The sequence below is a fragment of the Dendronephthya gigantea genome, unplaced genomic scaffold (assembly GCF_004324835.1).
Source record: "Dendronephthya gigantea isolate DGI-Jeju-01 unplaced genomic scaffold, DenGig_1.0 000057F, whole genome shotgun sequence".
Taxonomy (NCBI): domain Eukaryota; kingdom Metazoa; phylum Cnidaria; class Anthozoa; order Malacalcyonacea; family Nephtheidae; genus Dendronephthya; species Dendronephthya gigantea.
Window position 1 is genome coordinate 369,423 of NW_021163067.1, and position 23,973 is coordinate 393,395.

The window sequence follows — 23,973 nt, forward strand, 5'->3', positions numbered from 1 at the left end:
TGTGTAACACCACCAAATGACCTTATTTTGTCATCAATAGTTAATGCTGGCCGTAATATGCACTTGGCCCTCCATAACACGTTTTCACTCACAAAATGCGTCCTAAACACGGGCCAAAAACATATCTGCCCACATGAGCATTATATTGGCAGAGTCTATATACATGCAAGAGACTGAGTTGTGTAGTCCGCTGTGAATATTAGGAGATACATTTAGCTCTTTTTGTAATGTTGTGTTCGTAATTCGTCAACCAGGTAATGGGGAGCAGTGACCACGAGTACAAGATTCGTCATTCTCGTGCGTTGTTTGCTTACCAAAACTCGTATTTACCGAGCTTTTGAGTACGAGTTTGATGGTACGAGTACGATGGTTTTGTCAGATCGCCTGGTGAGAAGCACCGAGTTTGGCGCGAGAATGACGAATCTCGTACTCGTAGTCACAGCTAAAACTCCCAAATAACTCATCTCACCAACGTGAGCTGTTTCCTATATGCGCAAAGTTAGTCCACCTCTCTCCTCTAGAGTGTCAACTAAATCAGTTGATCCCAAGGCTGGAGAACACAATTTTTTGCGAAATACTGCTGGGCGAAATAATTTGCGTTTCTTGTATTATAGGGGACATTGGGACACGTATTGTATTTGTAGTAAATGGCGTGAAAATATCTGGAATGTGAAGTTTGGCAACATATACAATTGAATTACATGCAGTATATTACGCCTAAAATAGGAGTTGAGGTGGATTGATATGCTACAAATGTTCAAAAGGAATCGGGAACTCTCCACACACGCTTTCCACAAAGGTCTCCCACTCACTGTGTTGAGACCAACATCTGGGAGGAATGTTATCACAAGTTCATGACGCACATTTAGACATTTGTCAGAAATAAAAACGGATTTCTATAGAGCGGTGGTATTAGCTACGGAATTATCTTTCTTAAGCAGAGTCATGCGAAACCGGCTTTGGGGGTGATTTGCAGCAATGGTGAAAAATCTGTAGGAGAAAGACATCCGATTAAAAACTCTTTTAGAACGTCAGTTTTACATACTTTAGAGGAAGGAATTGTTGTTTTCTATAGTGTAAAACATTTGAGTGTTTTTCAGCGTATTACATTCTCCTATTTCAAGCGCATTTAACTTAATGTAATTTCTTGTCATTATTCTTTCTTATATTTTATGCTACTGCTATTTTCCAATCCCACTACTACTTTAGGCGGTTTCATATGTGATATGGTTGACGAGAAGATTGAAAGCTACCACAGCAAGTGAAATAGGTATTTAACGGTCGCATAACGCAAATTTGAAATTCAATCTTGTCACTTATTTCCAAAATAAAAATATATAAAAGGGCCGGTAGCGCGAAGCCTGTTTAGCTAAAACGGCAGGTAAGCTAATTATAAATAACACTTCCTTGCTGATCAAGCAAGAATTTCGTTTTGAAATTTCGTGGAAATTTTCTTGCAACTTGCAATACGGTTCTACTTACTACACTTCAAGGACCCTCCGCATTTACATTTTCAAAACTTTTCACTAATTTACATGTCTTAAAAGGTGGCATTGCATTGCAAATATACCTTACGCATACGGACGTATTATAAAGCCGTGACGCCTGCAGGGAATTCTGCGAAAAATTCAAACTTCAAAATTTCCGGCCGTGACTACTAAGACCAGAATTCCCTGCAGGTATCTCAGCTTGTTACGTCATTATGCATAAGGTCTATTGCAGTGTAACAGGGCTTTAAAGTAAACAGGCTTCATACAGCCGACCCCAAAACGTCATTACAGCATGATACTACACCACAGAGACTATAGTAATATGACACAATGAACAATAAATATCTTCTTAAAATTTACCATTTTTCAGTCACCCAGCTAAAGCAGGAGCTAACGTTTTAACTTTTTCCTTTTTTTCTGTTGTTGTTGTTGTTGTTGAGTTCGTAACTTTCTTTCAATTTTTCAACTTCATCTTCAAGTTTAGCGATTCGTAAACTATACAAAAAGAACAAGAAAAATCATACTTGAGTGCGGTACTCGTGCAAATTGTTAAAAGCTTGGCGACATGGGTGATTCTTGACGTTCGTTTTTTCTTTCTGGTGTATGCCATTGATCTAGGGGGTGTGCAGAATAAATTACACAGCTTAATTTTAAATTCAAAACACCTTAATGACAGCGGTATTAGTTATAGATTTGAAAGGAATATTTTTATATTAAAATCTGCCAATGCGATTCCGATTTTTAGCTGTAGTCATTTATTCTGCACACCCCTAAATCCGCTACTGTATTTAACATAGTAGATTACTTTAAAACGCCTATCATACGCTAGAAAAAGAAAATAGCTGACAAAAATCGCTCGTCTTAACGCGGCTTAAGGAAACACGCACGTCACTGATGCAAAATTTTGCCAGTACACCAAAGGAAAATTGTATACATAATTTCCTGATAGCAAATTTTACAATAGAAGCCAATCAACGTTGAAGAGTGCCTAGAAAACCTTGTGGTATTTTTAACTTCAAACATTATAGAGGTGCCCCCGACTATATCATAGACTATCGCCTGTATTCAAAAAGCTCACTCACACTCACACTCATTGAGTGTGACATATATATTTTGTTAATGCTGATCAATGAGAAAGTTTTCTCTGAATACATGGAAAGATATAAGGTAAATCACTGAAAATCAAGCTCCTATTCGGCTTGAAATACCGCCATTGAAACGTTATGAGAAGATTAAGATCTCCCACTCAATGAGTTTGAGTGTGAGTGAGCTTTTAGAATACAGGCGTATATCATATAGTTCATTATTTTGAAGGGCATATATAAGGTATGCAAATAGCATCTCAAAAGGCATGTTAAATCCGGTTTTCCACTAAGCAAATTTTTCGATCGAACGAAATTTTTCGCTCGATTTTCTTTTCAATTGTGAGAAATCCACCACGGCGCATGCCCTTGATCGGTCACAATTGAAAAGAAAATCGAGCGAGAAATTTCGTTCGATCGAAAACCGACGTAACAAACACACAGCATAGATGTTCAGAACACACTAACAGGAGTGTCCGAGAACACACCAAAATAATCGTAAGATGATGAAAATGTTTTTGAGAATCCTCAAGTAACCGAGAAACGTCGAAGCGATCTCGGGACCGCGAAATCAATAAAATAGGATGCAGACTATTTGAAGCAAATTATCCGTGAAATATAATTTTATTATTGATAATAAAGGAAGTTTATGCCGAAGAGATGTTATTGCAGTTGTCACGAGACCGGGCCTATGGCTCCCCTGTATTACATCCTACCCTCAGTATAAATACGACTTGCCTAGCTCCTAGCCAACACTTTTTGTGCGCGTTTGAGCAGGAAGTCTTAGAGAACCTTCGCACTCCCTGATCTAACACGATCGCATCGTCTAGCTCGATCGCTTCGTTTCGCTCGATCACATCTCCGTGTTACCGTCTCCATCCCTACCGATCGGCGATCGATCGGCAGCGGCCAAGATCTAGTTTATAGACGCTACTGTAATATGGCGCGCGGATGAACCTTCTCTGGTGGGGGGAAGAGCTTCGACAATTTTTAGATCATTAATACCAGAAAACACCGATGTAAAAATCGTGAAGAACTAGAGTTCTAACGAGTGATGCAAAAAAGGTCCAGCAGCAATCTCGCCTTGGAAATGTAGTTGCGATTAAGAGTCCTGTGGAGTCGAACTTGAGCCCCCGCGTTTATATGATAAGCCCTGACGTGATACTAAACAACTTCTCCTGACGAAGGCCCTCATGTCGAAACGTCGAGAAGTGTTTTGTCTATTTTAGGCAGTTGTTATACCACATTTGATGCTAAAAAACTACGGTATTTACCTTTTTGCTTCTTCTCTTTGAATGTCGCCAAAACTTGACTCCATGTTGCTAGTATCTTCATCTCGACCACGAAACCTTAACAGACACACATATGATGAGATAATGCTTTGCGCATGCGTCGAATACAGGGGTCCGTGTACGAAAGCTGGATTAAGGCGTTATATTATATATTATAAGGCGTTTTATACCGGATAGTGTTTATTAAATGCTCAAAAACTACCCGTTGTTAGAACCTGAATTAATACTAGGTATTCACAAATTGGGGATTCTCTTTCATTGATTTTTTGGCCCGACTTTGAACTTATATTAACTTTAAAGGGCAATTTTTGTATAACAAATGAAGCAACAGGTAAGCACTTCAGTCATTCTTCTGATTGGTTTAGATCAGCGGGATTAAAAATATTTCAGCCCAGCAAATTTATAATTTTAGCGCGCAAAATACACCGCAAAGCCCGCTAAAGTTAATATAATGGGGTCTTTTGCTACTATTCCTAAGCAACCTTACAATTATTTTAAATTCTTACGCAGTACTGAAAGAACAGTCATTTAGCTTTTCAACGATACCTTTTTTATTTCATAACAGCAAGAAATGATAGAATAATTTCAAAATAAAAATTACTCATCGAAATCAAGTTTGCCCAATTGAATGCCAAACAAAATTAGGTGCAGCTACATCTCTGCATATCCATGGAAATTCATGCAAACCATTTCATCGCAACATCGTTTGTAGACAGCAGTATCTTAATGCAAGGATGCAAAATTAGGATGCAGGGAACTGCCCATTTGAGATCATGTATAATACAAGAGGATTCTAAACCACAATTCGAGCTAACTTATATTGGTTGTAAACCTTTCGCAAAACGAGAACCTAACCCAGCAAGTTAGTGCCCTTATTCCACTGGTGATTTTTCTCGGCGAAATGCAAAAAATTCCGCCGAATTTCAGTTTCTTTTGAATTGCGCCCACTTGAATAAATAAATTAATTCTGCTCAAAATTCAAAAGGCGCAGTCGAAATATTTCGCGACTCGCATGAAAATTTCTCCCGTAAATCAGGGTTTAAGCCTGATACTGAGAAAAAAGCAGTACATATGTAGCTACTTACTTATTCTTGTCGTATCCGAAAATTTCCTTGATGTAACTAGAAATAGTATCTGGTGCCTCCTCGCTATCATCAATAAAGTCATCATCCTCTTCCTCTTCCTCCTCGTACGGGTTGTGTCGTCTTTTACGTTGAAAATATTCTTTATGTCCTTGGTATTTCATTGGCGTGCCATAGTCTTTCTGAGAAATTGTTTCACGTTCTATCGTCATCACTTTTGGTTTCTGAAATGTTTTACCCCTCAAATCTACATTTGAATTTTTAGACAATTTTGGATTATTTCCTTTTGAGACTTTTCGATCGACAGTCGACGGAGCTTTCCGATGGCGAATTTCCGATGATATTTGATCCTGTCTTTCGGAGTTTTTTCCTTTTGTATGTTTACTTTCTGGTAACTTTTTCTCCGTCTTTTTCGAACTTTGTTTATCTTGCGAAACTGTGTCTTTTTTTCGATCATTATTACCAGTACCTTTATAATTCTTCCCTGGAATTCTTATTTCCTCATTTCTCCAATCGTTCATGGATTGATCATTCGTTTGTGTTCTCTCCCGACTATCGTTTCCCGATGTTTGCTCGTTCACAGCTCGGAACGCTTCGGGATTATCCGCCTGTTTTTTAGCAACGTTCATCAATTCCTGAAAACTCAAATTTGGTGGTGGAGGTTTTTTAACTTTTCCAATATGTTTCTTTTCTATGGTCGTATTAGTCCTTTCTTGAGACGAATTTTTCAACTTTTCATTCTCTTTCGACTTTGAAAGTTGTCTTTCATCTTCGGACTTTTTCTTTTGAGCTAAATTGTGTTTTGACTGTTTTTTGGATATAGAAGAAGTCGAGTCATAACCTCTCCGTGTATGTTTATTTATTGCAGAAGTTTGTTGGGTTCGTTCACCAGCTTTATTAACATCTTCAGTATTCGTCTTTGTCTTTGATTTATCCAGTTGCTTTCCCTGCAGTCGTGCTTGTATTCTCGCTCGTCTGGCAGCTTCTTCCTGTTCTGAAAAAAAGAATGAATAAGTTAGTTAGACCGCAAATTCAAACGGCGTATCGCAATAGCGCATCATTCGTGTTCGCTGCCGCCGTAGATATTTTTGGTATACATCACCCATATTCATCGGTGAATACAATTCGTAAATATTAGGCCACGTTCACACGGGAAAGGGCGAATTTGGACTCGTACTTGAGGTGTTCACACGAGGAAACGAGACGAATTCGAGCACGGTCTCAAATTCGTCCGGTCCCGTGTGATATCATCTATATCATATGCACTATGTCATATGCACTATCACTATATAAAAACTTTATTGTCATCAGTAGCAGCGCTCAGGGAGGGGGAGGAGAGGAGGCATTTTATCCCCAATTTCCCAACAGTTGTCTGTCCCCTAGATATTCACATGTAACGTAAGTAGTTTATAGTTTAATGCGATGTTCGCTTCACTTATATCTTATCCCAAAATATTTATTTAAGCTCAATTGTCCCCCGCCCCTCATTTTATTCTGGCGCCGCCACTGATCGTCATACTAGAGAGCTTTAGATTTGACTACGGCTCCTGCTACAGGTACGAGATTCGGCGCGAAACAAACGTTGTATGCATACGCCACTTCGTGCCGGCATGGTAAACCTTGGCGAACACAATAATGAAACGCATGTTTTTATATACTGTCAAATATTTCGGAAATATCTATTCTTACCATTTCGAGAGTACACATAATCAGAGCCACGGTCATGGAAAACAGTTCTCTCAAAGAGAAAATATCCAATTTTATTGCTTTTTAATTCATGTAGTGACGTACACCTGTAGTCAGATGACCGACGGCTACGAGTATATAGCGTCAACACGAATATCACGTCAATATGACGATCTCGGTAGCGAGAGCCATAGTCAAATCTAAAGCTCTCTACTGTTAATCTATGCAGTGGATTTCGGTTAAGGCTACTGTGATCAGACGACAAAATTCGTACTTTCTCTTGCCAAATATACAGTAGCTACAACACTGCTCGTAAACTTCAGAAAACCCAAACACAAGGTATCCAATGTTATCATCGACAACTTTTAGGTAATTTTGAAAAAAATCTCGACTTGAATTGAAGAAGAGTTTTACGTAGCACTTGGCAAGCATGCACACGTTAAGAAGGTGGCGGTCAAAACTGGTTAAAAATGCTTTCCCCTAGCAGGCAATATAACAAGACACAGTTCATCTCTTTTTCACATATGCACGGAAGGATTTTTTTTTACAAACGCAGAAAAATGTTTAACACGAAAGCGAGCAGAGTGAGTTATTGTTAATATAATAGACGTGGGGTATGGTATTACATTTACCATTAGGCAGATTTAGCATGAAGACGTGGACGTCAAAGAGAAAGTGAATGGCGAATAAATGTCGTGATGCGTCCATATATGGACATGCCACGCCATTAAGCTAAGCCAGGAACAGTTGAGAAAAATGTGTCAACTATAGGTCCTCTGGAAGGAATCGAACCTACGCCTTCCCGATGCCGGTGCAATGCTCTTGCAACTCAGCTACAGAGGTGGCTGGCAAGAGCGAGCATGGTTGGGTGTGTATATACATAAGAATGCGTGCGAATTATAGGTGAGTGTATAAATTAAATTTTATAGCACCTCCAGTCTCTGGAGGAGGGCCTCAATTAGGAGTGGAAATCAGGCACAATTCGAGTTCAAGTCAGGAACATTGAGAGAAATGTGTCAACTATCGATACACTTTTTTCAAAACTATTTGTCAATAGAGAACTTGACGTTTTTCCGTCAACCGCAAACCGCGGCTTTAACGCTCAGATTTTGCCGTTTGGCGTTTCGGTTAACGGTCTTAACTGCTGAAAGTGTATTTTCACGTAGCTTCAGCTTTTTGTTAGTTCAATTGTCTCGTAAGACCAGTACTATAGTAGACATATTAGACATCCAAATCGTGTTTGCGGTAATTTTTTAGGCTTTTGCAATAAGTTGCTCTGATTTTCATCCCGAAAGCGGTTACCGCTATTCAATAATACGTTAAACAAGTCGTTAGGCAATATGCCGGTTTGTCATGGTATGGTAAAACGACGTTTGATTATAAAAAATATGTAGCTAGCTAACATCCGGAATAACTGAAACCAATTTAACAGCGAGACTTACAATGCGAATTTTGAAACATATTAACACGAGGTATGAAAATAACTGCAAAATTATTGTCAAATTGGTAAAAACGACAACCGTCAAACCGCTAACGCGAACCTCGGTTTCCCGTTTGTCGTCAACGTCAATACAACGTATAAAAATCCTCGGGCGAGGTTGTACTAAAGCTTGATAGCGCTATCCACTGGAACGTGGTTTTACAACTTTTGTAAATATATGCCCGAAAAGAGATAAAACTACAGTACGGTAGAGATTTTAGGCTAACAACATTATCGTTTTAAATTTAGAACCACCTTAAATAAGATGGATTTCAAGTTTAATTTACTCTCACCAGCTGTGTGCAAAGATGCAAAACATCCCTCTTCAACACATGCATAAAAAAGAATTTTTAAGCCGGGAGCCTCGTCTTCGAGTAATGGCTTATTACCACACTTATTTGTAAAAAAATTGTGCATGCATGTGTTGAAGAAGGATGTTTTGTATATTTGCACATAGCTTGTGAGAGTAAAACTTGAAATCAATCTCATTTATTATTATTATTTATTATTTCAAAACTTCAGGTACATGAATAACAACGACACATACATAGGCAGGTGACAACAGGGCTATAACACCCTAGCTAAGGCCACCCACCTCTATTTAAAAACGAAAACAGACAGAAGGACAGACGGACGGACAGAAAAAGAAACGGACGGACATGATCTAATACTAATCATGATCTAACAACACTAATCATGATCTAACAACATTTAAAGTGGTTCTAAATTTAAAACGATAATGTTGTGACGTAATCATCGAAAAGGTCTATCCTGAATTTAGGCCGGAATATTTAGTGAAGTCAGGTTATAGCCAACAACGGGCAATTTTCGAGATTTTGGAAGAGAAAAACAATATCCGATGGACAGCGCTATCCGGCTTTCGTATGTAGCTCTAACTGGCATCTGTATTTTAAAAACCAACCTTTTTGCTTGATTTTCTCGGCATTTTGTCGCGCCAAAAAAGCTTTAACTGCCGCACTTGAAACTTGATTTGAGCCATTGTCTTTGGACTTTTTATTTTTAACCTGAAAGGATAAATTATATAAAAACATCGTATCAATAGACTATAGCTTCTCCCCTCAGTTTGTACAAGAAGACCTTCTGAAAATTACATTTAACCTACATTATTCACCACGTTTTCTTGATTCTTTGAAGCCCTGTTCATCAGGTCACTAAAATCCATGCTATTTTGCATTGCTAGTTCAAAACAGTTCGTTCTGTAATTCAAAAGAAAATAATGTTAATAGACGTGATATCTAATGTGATTCAGTGACTAATTGTAAAGATTTCTTTGTTTCTACTCTTGCCATTGAGGTATTTTATTTTATTGCGAACCATGTGATGGAATTTCTCAATAAGTGACTGGTCAGTATTTATGGCAGGGGTGGAAGCTGAAGAAAAACTGAGTGTTCCCTAAATTTTCTCCACCAAACATTTTAATGCTGAAAAATAAAATGAACCCCCATTTCAAGACAGTGTAAAATTTAAACCCTGCTACATCACCAACCCCTTCAAAAATTACAGTACTATAATATTTGCAAGCTTTGAATACTGATTGGCAAAGAGCCATGCTGAATATGTACTCAGTAGCGTAGCCAGCCTGTCGATTTGTCCCGCTATGCTAATATTTTGGTGTTCACTGACTGTGAAAACAATAGATTTCTAAAGACATGAATAATTATAATAACTCGAAATTTACATAGCGGGATGAAATCGTCAGGCTGGCTACGCCACTGTATGTACTGTGTGTCATTATATAACACCTTAATGCCTTTTAACCGGCCATTTTCATATTTTGATCATGTAGCACTTAGTTTTGTTTCCATCCCACTGTTTCTTTCACTATATAAATTCAATCAATCACAGAACTGAAAATTTGTGCAATAAAATATTGATTCAATTTCCACCATACTAAGGAATCTAATAAGGTGTGGGAATATGAGAGATATATTAAAAAAGTAATAAATAGTGTCAAAATTTTCACATCTTCAATGATCACTTTTGACCATGTCCAGTCACATTATCTTATATATATGTTGGTTGTTTCTTGATGTAAATTTCTTATGTTTACATTTGTGAAAAATAACTAAATCAGGCTTTGTATGTGCTGAAAGCTTACTCTCTGCCTCTGACACACTTTTTGGTGTTGTCAACCATTCTGCTCCAGTATATTATGTATGTAACATATGGTATTCTGTCCGATGATGAATTTGTAATAGAGTAAAAATGTACAGACTCATACATTTGTCTTGTTTCAAAACTTTTTCTTTCCGAAGTTGGGGAAATGTTCAGGGCTTTGGATGAAAAAAGTGAGGAAGGATGGCCTCACTTGACAAATATGCCCATATATACATCTTATTTGCTGCCAATACTTACAGACAAATTACTATCCCTTACTCAAATCTGACTGCATAAGTGCTCTGTGGGGTCAAATCATCAGACCCCTATACATACAAGATAGGTTAGCACTATTTCCCATCTAGCAAACCACCCTATAATTTTAGAGAGTGGCATATGGGTCGGGTATATACAAGGCAGTGGGTAAGGATCTATGTACCTTGAGTGGAATTTGTAAAGGCACTTTGCAGTTTGCCTGATTACATGAACTTATATTGTGTTTTATATATATAAAAAAAACACCAAAAATGTAGCAAGACCCACTTTATTTTGTCACAGCAGATGTGCTGTCTGTCATACGAAAAGGCCTTAAAGTATGGTAATAATAGAGTGACTTACTACCTGTTAATTAACTTTATTATTATAATATATCTTTATAGTTATATAATAATTTATTATATAATATGTAGTGTTTTATTGGCGAATCCGGCATTGTGGAAAACAATAATAATACATGTGCGATTATTGTGTTTTATCCGCCAATCAGGAATCACGTATATGTGCCCTGGGGGATCGATAAAAAACATCTCAAAAATAATACTTAAAATATGGAATATTTCTAATGTGTTGAGTATGTGCACAATACTCACTCATTCCCTGCATGTGCTCACATTATCAATATTTATATTCTTGACAGTTGAAATAAATACCATATTTCAAAGAATCCATGCATTATTCTCTATATACTGTATGTTGGAACTGATTAAAGATGAAGCCTCTGTCTGGAACTTAAGAGTTATGGTAGAAAAATACCTGGGTTGTCCATACTCCCCTCAAAGAAGCAAAAAAGCTTTGTGGAATAAAGGCCCTGTTCACATGGGCAAACTCTCTTTTGGCAATTTTCATGTTAGAAATATATTTAACTTGTGTAAAAGTATAAATTATCACAAAAGATCGAATGTTGATTTTTCATATCAAAGAAATTTGCCAGGGGGGTATTAAACATGGCATATGTAAAGGTCAATTTATTAAAGAATACAGTGCTAACTTGTAAATGGTTTTCATAACACTTTATTTCAATACCAGACCCTAGATAAAGCCTACAACTTCCCTGACTGACTTTGCATTTAAATCACATAAAAACACATCAGCGTTCTTGAGACACATCACTCACTTGTTTTATGATGATTTCAAGCCACAATTAATAACATCCAGCAGTCAGACTTCATTATTACCAACCAAGTAAAAAAATAATAATTTTTCTGATTATATTTTAGATTTTACTTTTATTATTTTATATCATTTCTTTGAAATTTTCTATATTATTTTAAATGGCTTCTAGCCACTTCTTCCCATACAGTTCAATGCTTTTTGATTCCAGCGGATATACGAAGTGCTTCCACTTATAGAATACCTCGTAAATACTTCCAATTTCCACAGAAAAAGCTAGGTTACCCATGGGTAGAAATGCTGCCTAAAAGCATGATGTCAGCAGTGTTCGGGTTGCCCTGCAATCTCGTTCCACAGAAATTCTCTAGGAAGAGGAGAAGTTCCTAGTTTGATTTTCAAATATTTCATTTAATGCCTGACCCCAGTGTTTTCTATTTTGGTTCCTATTTACTTGTTGAGTAGTTTGTTCGCCGATCTATAAACCCTTCGAAGTTAAATTTACCGGGTATGATAGTGCATGTGGTTCAAAATTTTGTTAATCTACTTTGGATTTAAGATATTGTTGATTATATACCTCCTAAATTCCCGTTTACACTTGCGATTTTCTTATTTTTATGTGAACGAGTGAAATCAGGAAATTAGTTTTGCATGTTTAAATAAGAGCTCAAGAAGTAGGTGAACAATAATCCTCACCTGTTGATATAGCTGAAACTTTTAGTAATTATTCGTCAACATCGAGGGGAAATTAGCTACTGAAATTCCTGAGTATGAACCAGAATCTCACCCAGTCACCTCCCACCAACCAATCCAATCTTTACACTACAAGTTCCTACGAAACGAGTCCGAATCAAAGTCCAAACCACGCCTGGTTGGACAGCACCCAGGCTAACCCTCTCTGTTTTGATGTAAATAGCTGTGTACTTCATGTTGTTTAGTTAAATTAAAGGGATTAACATGCCGAAAGGTTTCATGGGAACCACGTGGATTAAACAAAAGGCACTAAAACAATTTCGAAGGTTTATGTTAAAGGTTTATATGTTTTATTAATTATTTATGTTTACGAACGGGAAACTTTGCTCGGAACAGATGTAAGTCAACTTTACTATAATTTAAACATTTAGTTCGCATAATTTACTTATAAATTTATCGTATAATCTGCATCTTAGTTTCAGATTGTGTGTGACATATTAAAATACTGAAATTCCAAGCGTTTCCTGTCTAATATATTCGCCGTATGTTGGGCTTCATTCCACATCGGTCCACTCTCATTGTAGCAGTGTTTTCACATTGGGCATACTGAAGCAAGGCGCCGTCTGTTTATTATTCATTTGATACATCATTAAATATATTTAGGTCAGTTCAAGGTGCGTCCTGTAACCGGACAAGGTAAGTACTGGAACTAGCAAAGGCGAAGTTCAGAATACGGAAAAAATTCGACTTCAAGTTAAATTTTATGGCGGTTTTCAACTAGGCGGAATTTTTCAACGGAACGAATTTTTTCGCTCGATTTTCTTTTCAATTGTGACCGGTGATTCCCAATTGAAAAGAATATCAGACGAAAAATTTCTTCCGCTGTTTCAGTTAAAACAAAAAGTTTAATTTTTTATATAATATAATGAAGTTATACTTTGAATGTTACTCGAACCAATTGATTTCAAGCGTTCGTTCACTTGTTCGTTCACTTCATAAAAAACACCATATTTAATTACTATACAATTATACGCCACTTATTTCCAGCTCTTTACCTTTTACTTACTCCGCGACGTTGATGCAGCTACATTATTTTATGATTCAGGTCCTCCGCGGCTCATAAAAAAGACTTCGAGACAATTTCGTTGCCAGAGTCCATCAATCTAAAGCTGCGCTGCCCGCTGAAGATGAAGGAATGTACACGTGGTTAGCCATGATTTTAGAAGTGCATTCTTAATGAAGTCGTTGGATCAGGTGAATATGTAATAACTTTCAGACAGCTAAAATTGTGAGCACTACCCTCCCCCCATTGATTTTTTAACCAGGAGTTACAGCTGGTTTGGCGCATTGCTTCTGCTCATAACACTAGAAAGACCATGATTTAGAAGTTGTTTGTTTTGGAATACATTGATGGTCGTTATTTGCCGGTGAAAGTTTATTATTGCCTTGTCGCGTAAAACCACTTGAAACATTTTTAAATATATGTTTTATGTGCCATTTTATTGCCTTGCTGTCGTCGAAATGAAAATAAATCATTTTTAATCGCTTTATTTCTATCTTCAGACGCCAGTCATCAATCGTAAACCGGAATTCCCATCCGATTCTTACGTGGCCGCCAACGTTGGTAGCACCGTTCACCTGAAATTCGCCTTATTATTGTTATTGGAAATTTTATTTGAGTATGGTAAAAACCTCAGTAACTGGTAGATTAATTACATAGGTACATTAACTAAGACTGGTTTACAAGTTTGCCGCGAGAGTCATTCAGATGTAGATTTACCAGATGATTATAATGATAAATACTTTCTTATATAATGGTAATTTTTGAACGAAGCTCTCATACCTATGTTTCCACTTTCAGGCAAACTCTTTAATACAGTGCTGCCCCATTGTAACAAAAGCTTCCCTTTAGTTATATTTGATACGTAGCCCTGGTTCCTCACTTATTATCTTAAAAAAATAATATAGTATTTTTTTTAGTTTTGAGGTTAAAAGTTAATAGTCAATAAAGACAACTACATTAATCAACTCGACCAGCTATTAGACCAGCTATTTGTAGCTCCATGCAACTGACGCGATCTGTGTACTATATGTTTATGTAATGAGCAAAATTCATATTGGTATTGGGTCTGCAAGTTGTTGTATTTTGCCTTAAAATATTCATAAAGTTGGTCGAAGATTTGGAAACTGATGGAATAACAGATAGTGGTCGATAATTACTTGGTTTATTATTTACACCATTTTTATAAACTGGTGTTACATTCGCATTCCTTCCTTTCGTTAGAAAATACTATCAATTGATTTTGCTAATATTTCAAAGAAGGTGCGACTAGATATTTTTATATTAAGACCAACGATTTTTTTATAAAAATAAGTGACTGTCATCTCAACACTTATATCCAATTCTCGTCTGAAGCAAATTAAAAAATCAAAAATTACCAGATTAAATAAGTTAGGATCTGATCAAGAAGCAATGGTTCATGGACGGCGGAAAATCGACGGAAGGCATATATATAGGGGCTAATATACAATATAGTCCACTGGTAAAACTCATACATGGGCTCACATCTACTGTTTCTCGAAGCCGCCTTAGGATGCTGAGGCCTGCATTTACCCTCCTAGTGATTTGGCTCACTTGGGCATTCCATGACAAATTTCTCGTCAATCTTTATACAAAGTGATTTGGTTACTGTATGTATTTCCCACCTCCAATAAGTATATGAGAATGTACATCAATTTGGCTAATTCTTCTACTGCTATACCTACTATCAGGTATTCCGTTTTAGAATGATTTAGGCTAAGTTGGTTAACTGGCATCCAAGATGATACTTTTTCCAAGTCCTGATTAAGACTATGTGCACATGATAACGTTTTCGAGCGTTTCCATTTTCGTTTTCATGCCAAAACGGTTTCAAACATCGTCAAATAACAATAGAAGTTGAAGCTAATTTAACATATTGAGCACATTTTTCCTTTGATCGTGTAGACGGGCCATCAAAACGATAGACTAGATAAAAACGATTTTGAAAACGCTCGAAAACGACGCTCGTGTGCACACAGCCTAAGATTGTCTACAATTTCATTAATATTTTCACTAGATGTATCGCTTTGAGTGCAGTAGCGTAGTCACAACGATAATTGGGCCGGGCTCATTTTCAACACCTGATGCCTTCGAATCTAATTTAGATGAAACTGCTTTTCGTTTTAAACATGCATTATGTGGCTTTTTTTAACAATTAGGGCCTTAGTTAACCATGGCACGCGTTTGCCAGATACCCAACGTTTTTTGTGGGTAGCCTGCGCATGCGCGGCTAACCACTATGTAGTCGAAAAAGTATCCGGATCTGTGTGTGTTTGTGGGTGCCACATCTTCGGCAATCGTCGGATATACGAAAGATGACGAACGGTACGTTCTACTTCCGGAAAATTTCGTTGTTTTCGAAGGACGGAAGCAACCGAAGTTACACGTTTGTCAAATTTTAAAGCGAAATTGAGTACTTTAAAGACGAAAAAGAGGTGATCGGTGAGCGTTGAATCTACAACTACAAAGTTACACTAATAGGAAATAAATTAAACATTAACTTCGGCAAATGGTAGTAACAAGTTGCCCTGTTTTATAACTTATGACTTATAATGCAATATTTCACCTGTCAATTTCTTGCTTGTGGACATGCAGCTATTAAACCAAAGACATTACCTTATTGCAAATGGTAGTCACAAGTTGCCCTGTTTTATAAATTACAATGCAATATTTCACCTGTCAATTTCTTGCTTGTGTACATGCAGCTATTAAACCAATACCTTTAATATTGCAAATGGTAGTAACAAGTTGCCCTATTTATAAATTATAATTTGGCAATGGTAGTAACAAGTTGCCTTGCTTTATAAATTATAATTCAATATTTCACCTGTCAATTTCTTGCTTGTGTACATGCAGCTATTAAACCAATACCTTTAATATTGCAAATGGTAGTAACAAGTTGCCCTATTTTATAAATTATAATTTGGCAAATGGTAGTAACAAGTTGCCTTGCTTTATAAATTATAATTCAATATTTCACCTGTCAATTTCTTGCTTGTGGACATACAGCTATTAAACCAAATACATTACCTTAATGCAAATGGTAGTAACAAGTGCTCTGTTTTATAAATTATAATTCGGCAATGGTAGTGACAAGTCGCCCTGTTTATAAATTATAATGCAATATTTCACTTGTCAATTTCTTGGTTGTGGACATGCAGCTATTAAACCAAATGCTTTGGAGTTCAAAAAACAAACTGTTAACAAAAGTGAATTTCAACTGATCAAAAATCTTTAAAATATTGTTCATGTACATAGATAAGTCCTTAAAAATTGTTAATGCGAAACGTTTGAAACATTTTGGACTCTTTGTATGTGACTGTAAAATGATCTGGCAAATCAAGTAGTTTATCCTCGATGAAATCTTTGTTAAGATCTTTCTCCTTCTAAACTAAGCTTTATGTTATCAGACGATGTGTGCCACCATCCCAGAACCTTACTCTCCTTTTTGTTCTGTTCACCTATTCTGCTTTAAAAATTTCATTTCCTATCTCTTGTAAAAATGCTTTTATATATGTTTTGATCTGTCCTAAAATGTATTTAATACAATAAAATATTATAATAAATCGACTCTGTTATAACTGTATTCAACCAGCTAACTATAGGGCATTTATTCCGTTGTCTATGGCATTAGAACATAAGACTAGAAAATAATATTTTATTGCATCAGTTGAAATTTACTTGCCACTATAGTGTTTTACTAATGTTTCACAGGCTACCCACATGTACGCATTGCGTACCTATTTTTTAAAGGTGCATGCATGTTTATTAATAATAATATCAAGAAACACGTTCTTCCAGATTTTCCATGACTTGTTAGGGTCCAAATAGTCTAAATTAAGGTTTGAAAGGGATTCTAAATCAAGGAGGAAATTTGTTCTGTCGAAGTGCTTAAAATCATGATATTCGGCAACATTTCGAGGTGACTTTTTAGTTATATGGATTTTGCGTATATATCAAATAATGATCAGTAATAGCAATAATTTCGACACCACTAGAGCATTCGGCTTTTTTTGTATAGAAATGATCAATTAGAGACAGACTGTCTTTTGTAACTGTGGTGGGATCTTTTATTAGTTGTTCATATATTGGAAAAATTTAGTAATCAAGTCCATGCATCTCTGAAACAATGGGCGCAGGGTTCTTACTTAGCATTTCAGAATTAACATCGCCCAAGATAATACTTTCTTTATTGTCAGAAGCCGAAGCACGCCTCAAAGTATACCTACACGAGATGAATGTGGACGAGGGTGAAACACTGGCCATGGGCATGGTTTTTGTTCTGGGTTAGCAATAACTCTGGCGCTTTCGGGAGCTGAGCTGACAGAGATCATGGACCATGTTAGCTGTATGGTCAAGGCGACACACCGCCTTATACATACCGCCTAATCGTGCTTGCACGAGATTCAGCAAAATGCGAAAAATTTAGTACAGTTGTTATTAGTAAGCGATTAATTTGACCTGTTGCCTCTTATAATTGTGACACTTTACAAACTCCACATGCAATAAGGTTATTGATGATTTTTGCAATCTTACAACTTATGGTTAAGTCACTCACAAACGTCTGATTCAAAGCATTTCGTATATAGGATATGGAAAAAAAGATTCACCTTGACTGTCAAATAAAGTTTAAAGCAATATTCAGTTTACTTGATATCATTTACTTAAGAGATTAAAGTTCACGCTACAAGCAAAATTAATTAATGTCAATATTGGTGTTTCCGAAAGGCTTGCGCTTTTTCGTTTCAACGCGTTGAATGAACTTTTTATCTTGATACTGCTGACATGCCTGAGGTTTCGGGCTGCGTTTATACGTCTTACAAATTAGACCAATCAAGTTGAATATCGCTTCGTTCTGAATCTCATCATTGTGAACACCTTCCAAGGTCACCCAAGGTACGTAGGAATGTGGCGGATTTAGGGCTCGGGTCTTCAACGCCATTTCGTGTTCAAGACCGTTCCCCAGATCCCCGCTAGAACAGGATTCGATCTTGGAGTAATCGAGTCTGTATTGTTGTGCGCACGAAGGGGCTGCCATTCTTGGCACGGATGAGGATGTCTCGATACAGTGGATGAATGGGAAAAATTCGGTTGCATTCGGGTAAAGATGTATCGCACAGGTTTCTATTACATTCCCGATGCATTCCTCCTCGCCATGTTGGCAATAGTAGACCCATTTTCCTCCTTCCTGCGTCTCTTGTGCGTTTCCATACGGTACCAAATGTACATTCATAATGCTTCCAATCAACTTGAATGCTGGGTAGTACTGGGATTTAATGAAATCTCTACACCCCCCACATTGACTTTCGTAATACAACGTGAAATTAACTTTCTGCGCTGTCGAGAAACAAATTCCAAACAAAATGGTCACTACGAACGATAGTCCGAAACATTTCGCCATCTTTGCGGGACGTTTTACTCTCCAAATGCCTAGGCAAAGACTGAGTCACTTGACGAACACGTACTCGGGTTCAAAGATAACCGTGCACTTTGAAAGACTGTTGGGAAATCGGTGTTCCGAGCAAATATCAACAATTTCCATGCATGGTTTTTTAAACAAATAAAATCAGCAGGCGCCCGTCATGTGAGCCTTAACACTCATGCATTTTGCCTTTTTAGACAATTATATTGGAATGGTGTGTAAATCACGCGCAAATTTGGCGATGCAAATCATACTTTCATGCGACGATCATTCGTGCGACAACAATTGAAATAGTTCCGGATGTTGCTCAGTCGTTTCTTGAAAAAAAAAAACTTGCCCAGTAAACGTTTTAAAAGTCGCTGAGCCGTCTTAATTCAAATTCTTGTTATGGCTGTATCTAATTTAAGATAAGCGATGCTATTGTATGCAACAACTCCTGAAAACAATGTGTCAAAATACATAGATATATGTGTCGGGAACTGACAAATAAGATGATTATACTGACTTTTTTCCTTAGTTTAATTATGTGAGTAATAGTGCATGACGTAACAGTGATTGACAGGACGAAGATGTGGGTGGTGTGGTCACGAGAGTAGAGAGTAACAGCATTTTAGACTACACGATACGTTGTATACAATTATTATCCTGACGAGTGCAACAGGCCAATGCCACAAATTCATTGATTGATTGATCAGGGCGGAATTTGAAATGTCACGTTGTTCGTGTGTTCATACGTTCACATACGCCGGCGTAAGAATAGCATGCGACAAATCGCATAGTGTAAATGGGCCTTTGGTTAATTAGTTGGACTCTGATATTCAAAGAAAGCGAGAGGAAAAAAATATTAAAATCGCTTAGTGTAAATACTCCTTATCAGAGTAAGATTTATTTAGGAAATTGTTATATATATCATATGCATCGCACTTATGCACGTGTACTGAAACATTTTGTGTTGCACTACGATTTGCAAAATGCTCCCTAACACTTGCTTTGCTGCATGATAATCTGGCCCTGTGTAAAATTCTACTTCAGCATTATGAACCACGGAGTCAGTTTAAAAGCGGGGGGGGAGGCCCAGAAGCTAATGCCGTGTAATTTAACACCCGTGTAATGTATTACGAAACAATATAAATTAAAATGGTTTGTGCTGACATAACAGAGAGTTTCGTGTTTAACTTAATTAAAGGGGGAGGAGTATATGTACTCATATATTCATATAGGTTATGCCTGGCTAATTTCTTGTGGGTGGTGCGGGGGTTAGCATCTTCTAGAGGAAATGTACCTCCCCAATTGAACTCAAAAGAGCTGGAAGGCTACCTCCTGACTAAAATAGTCAAAATGTAATTGTTGAAGCCAAATTTTACCTCCAGACACGCGTGTTTTTCCTCCAGACATGCGTGTTTTTCCTCCAGACATGCGTGTTTTACCTCCAGACATGCGTCCATGTTGTCAGACATTCTCGCGAGGGCCTTTTCACTGAGGAGTGAACATAAGGAAAACATGAACTGTTTAGCGGCGAAGTTACATTCGTTCGGATTTATCGTTTATTTTAACGCTTTAAGCCATAATTTTGTAATCAATTCTGATTAAAAAAAACTTTCCCAGCAGACAATTTTGCAAAATATAAAAGAAAATATACTCCGAAAATAAACATCTTGTAAACTCAAGATATGAGTTGTTAAAAACAAGACAAAATTTTCAAGGTGATATTTCGACTCTATTTCAAAGTCATTGCATGTCAAACCTGACTATTTACAAGCATGCTACGCTCTTTATACAAATTTGACAGGAAGTAACGATGATGATGAAGTCTAAGGAAAAACTATAAGTTTCTTTGATGCCTTTAAGCCGCGCCATTGAGTTCTGGCTTTTTAAACTTTATATGCAGTGCCTCGAGGAACAACAACAGATTAGAATTTGTGTGTTTGAGACTGAAGTATTTTTGTATTCTTAGGAACGAGTTCAGCGTAAGAGTAAAAGGAGTCAGAATTAATCATTAAGGTTGTCAAAAAGATTGTTCATGTTAAGTATAGGTATAGTTTGCGTTGTCACAGTCCATTAAGTGTTTCGAAACTGCGCTTTTTAGTGGATCCAAATGTTCTGAAAGCCTTGTTGCCAAATTTCGCTCAGTTTTCCTAATATACGACACATTGCAGCCCGGACAAGTGAATTCGTAAACTAGACTGTTCCGCGATATATCCGGAATTTTATCCTTTTTAGAAAGGAAATAAGAAATCTTTTTGGTTTGGTATATAACAATAGATTTCACCGGTTCTGTTAAGTTACGCTTAAGTTTGCGTTCATTTACGTATAATTGTTTAGACTTAGATCCTAAGCATCCTATTACAGATCGTAAACGTACCCGCTTGCTTGCTAAGATGTAAAAAACTTTATCTATCTTGAAGTCCGATAAAGGAAATGGAATTGTCGTCTTAAAACGCACAGATTATGTTAGGTCTCTCAAGTCCATTTTCGACAATGCAACCAAATTCTCTCGCCTCAATGAAGATCCTTATTTACCTGTACTCCACTAAACACACTACAAAACTACCTTTCGACTTTGCGGAAACGTGATGAAATTTCTGAGTCCGAATTTAAGTTTATGCGCCCCAAGGCAGCAAGTTTCGACCGAGCACATGGTATGCCTAAAACACGAAAAACCTACACCGGTATTCCGCTTTTTAGACCAATCGTAGATACAACATCTACACCGCATTATAATGTCGGAAAATTTCTTGTTTCGTTGCTTTATCCGTTGACTATTAACAAACATAATTTTGACTGACTCATTTGAAGCTGTTTCAGCTATGAAGGCTATTCCTTAAAAATCTTTTCGATGAAGGTTACCGTTTAGTTTCTTTCCACGTTGAACCACTTTTCACTAAGGTGCCTCTTAAATTTAGTGCCAAAATACTTTGAACAGTCAGGTTAGCCTAGCGGTCGAAAGCGCCAGACTTAAGGTGGCTCCCTACGGTTTTAAGAATATTGAAATCTTGTTGTTTTGATTTAAAATTTTAGCACGAGATTTCTTGGCAAGTATAAGAAATTTCCCATATATATTAACCAATATTCTAACAGTCAGAAATTGCCCATAAGCATGACGTCATCACCGTTGTTATGGTAACAATGGCGATTCAATATGGCCGACATTTTACCTATTCACGCATTTTACTCGAAAACAAGTTCGGTTACCCCAATTTTTTATTTTATAAAAAGTTTTCTTACAAAAAAATGAGAAATTTGAGCAAGTTTAAAAAAATTCTATGGAGCCAAAAAATTTCTATAATGAAAAATCACGTTTTTTCATTTTTAATAATTTTGGCTCAATAGAATTTTTTTTAACTGGTTCATATTTTCCATTTTTTTGTAAGAAAACTTTTTATAAAATAAAAAATTGGGGTAACCGAACTTGTTTTCGAGTAAAATGCATGAATAGGTAAAATGTCGGCCATATTGAATCGCCATTGTTACCATAACAACGGTAATGACGTCATGCTTATGGGTAATTTCCGACTGTTAGAGTGTTGGTTAATATATATGGGAAATTTCTTTTCCTTACCAAAAAATCTCGTGCTAAAATTTTAAATCAAAACCACAAGTTTTCAATATTTCAAAAAATTGTAGGGAGCCACCTTAAAATGGTTTACGATGTCTGGTCCACGGTTGTGTGTGTAGGTTCGAATCCCACACCTGACAAATTTGGACATGAAAGAAAAAGTTTTTTTGGCTGTTCAAAACTTCCTCACACCTCCTACCGTGAAAAAAAAAGTGAAATATTCAAAAAAGTTAGTGAAGATGAGAATACACTAGACACAATATTTTACACTGGATATAAAGCTCCAATCCGGATTGGCATACTTTTCTAGTTTAAGGCACCAGTCATTTCGATGACGTGGGTGCGAATCCCACCGCTGCCAAAAATTCCATGCAAGTTTAGTATTACTGTCACATCTATTTTATACTTGAATAGTAATGCAATGAACTTTGCTCAGTTATGTAGAAACAGGGTTTCCCGAATTGTAACAGCTGCAGGCTTAGGTAGCGTGGCCGAGTGGTCATTTAGATCGCGTGGGTTCGAATCCCGCCGCTGCCACTGTCAGGGTGCATGTCATAGTTGGTAGATATGCAAATATTTGAGGCCAAATTGTCAAAAGTGCTATCAAGAAAACAAAGAAAACAAAAGGCAAAGACAAAGAAAACAAAAAACTAGTGTGATGTTGTTTGGCCTGAAATATGCAGCAATCTACCAACACTGCATGTAGCTCATGCGGAAACTTTTTTTTTCAAGATTTAAGATCATGATATAGGGATAATTTTCATTTTTTTATACCAGTATAGGTGTTGTTGTTGTGGTAGCTTCTCGTCAGGTTGGCCGCGCGGTCTAAGGCGCCAGACTCAAGAACGTGGTGAGGATTTCTGGTCCACAATGGTGGGCGTGGGTTCGAATCCCACACCTGACAATTTTTCACTAATACTAAATTAGTACTCCTATAATATTGTTTTAAAAAATACTTTTTGAAATTACTTCTGTCAAATTTGGACATGTAGGAAAAAGTTTTTTGGCTGGTCAAAATTTGCTCACACCTCCAATCGTGAAAAAGAAAGTGAAACATTCAAAAACGTTAATGAAGATGAGAATACACAGACATACATATATTTACAGTGGATATAAAGTTCCAATTCCGATTGGCATACTTTTCTACAAATAAGAAAGATACTTAACCATATGATCGTAATGCATTTTGCACAGGCAATAGTACTCGTTATGAGAAAGTACCCTTTTCAATATGGAAAGTTGGGCAGCAACGCTTTGTCGGTAGCGTGGCCGAGTGGTCTAAGGCGCTGGTTTCAGGCACCAGTCATTTCGATGGCGTGGGTTCGAATCCCACCGCTGCCAAATTTCATGCAATTTTAGCATTACTGTCACGTTTATTTTATACTTAAAGAGTAATGCAATAAACTTTGCTCAGTTATGTAGAAACAGGGTTTCCCAAATTGTGACAGCTGCAGGCTTAGGTAGCGTGGCCGAGTGGTCTAAGCCGCTGGTTTTAAGCACCAGTTATTTAGATGACGTGGGTTCGAATCCCACCGCTGCCACTGTCAGGGTGCATGTACCTCATGCGGAAAATTTTTTTTTAAGATTTTAACATCATAATATAGG

At 37.0% G+C, this 23,973-nt stretch overlaps 1 protein-coding gene, 3 non-coding genes and 1 pseudogene across 6 annotated transcripts; 3 read left to right on the top strand and 2 right to left on the bottom strand.

The window, feature by feature from the left end:
* Positions 1-1,661: 1,661 nt before the first annotated feature.
* LOC114529603 (protein SPT2 homolog) lies at positions 1,662-11,814 on the bottom strand. Of its 3 annotated transcripts, none has more exons than XM_028551420.1 (6): positions 11,624-11,814; positions 9,236-9,329; positions 9,035-9,137; positions 4,950-5,940; positions 3,847-3,921; positions 1,662-1,985 (listed from the first exon to the last, which is right to left on the bottom strand). In XM_028551420.1, the coding sequence occupies exons 2-6, from the start codon at positions 9,305-9,307 to the stop codon at positions 1,889-1,891; spliced, it is 1,338 nt and encodes a 445-aa protein (XP_028407221.1). In that variant the 5' UTR covers positions 9,308-9,329; positions 11,624-11,814; the 3' UTR covers positions 1,662-1,888. The 3 variants fall into 3 exon arrangements, 2 of the variants coding, with proteins under 2 accessions (XP_028407221.1, XP_028407222.1); XM_028551421.1 differs by lacking the exon at positions 11,624-11,814 and adding an exon at positions 10,489-10,663; XR_003687651.1 differs by lacking the exon at positions 1,662-1,985 and adding an exon at positions 4,411-4,586 and having other exon boundaries at positions 3,853-3,921.
* A 5,960-nt stretch (positions 11,815-17,774) lies between these two features.
* On the bottom strand, positions 17,775-18,861 carry LOC114529593 (annotated as a pseudogene).
* A 4,313-nt stretch (positions 18,862-23,174) lies between these two features.
* Positions 23,175-23,272, top strand: Trnal-caa. The gene is given in 2 exon segments: positions 23,175-23,212; positions 23,227-23,272. It is a non-coding gene; the product is annotated as a tRNA-Leu (tRNA).
* A 355-nt stretch (positions 23,273-23,627) lies between these two features.
* On the top strand, positions 23,628-23,709 carry Trnal-cag. Its single transcript has one exon. It is a non-coding gene; the product is annotated as a tRNA-Leu (tRNA).
* Positions 23,710-23,827: 118 nt separating this feature from the next.
* Positions 23,828-23,909, top strand: Trnal-uaa. The gene has a single exon. It is a non-coding gene; the product is annotated as a tRNA-Leu (tRNA).
* Positions 23,910-23,973: the final 64 nt, after the last annotated feature.

Excerpts from the sequence above, each read along its gene's own strand:
- LOC114529603 (XM_028551420.1), bottom strand. The coding sequence starts at position 9,307 with ATGCAAAATAGCATGGATTTTAGTGACCTGATGAACAGGGCTTCAAAG. Across the intron at positions 9,138-9,235 it reads AAGAAAACGTGGTGAATAAT|GTTAAAAATAAAAAGTCCAA; the intron begins GTAGGTTAAATG and ends TTATCCTTTCAG. Across the intron at positions 3,922-4,949 it reads TTCGGATACGACAAGAATAA|GTTTCGTGGTCGAGATGAAG; the intron begins GTAAGTAGCTAC and ends GTGTCTGTTAAG.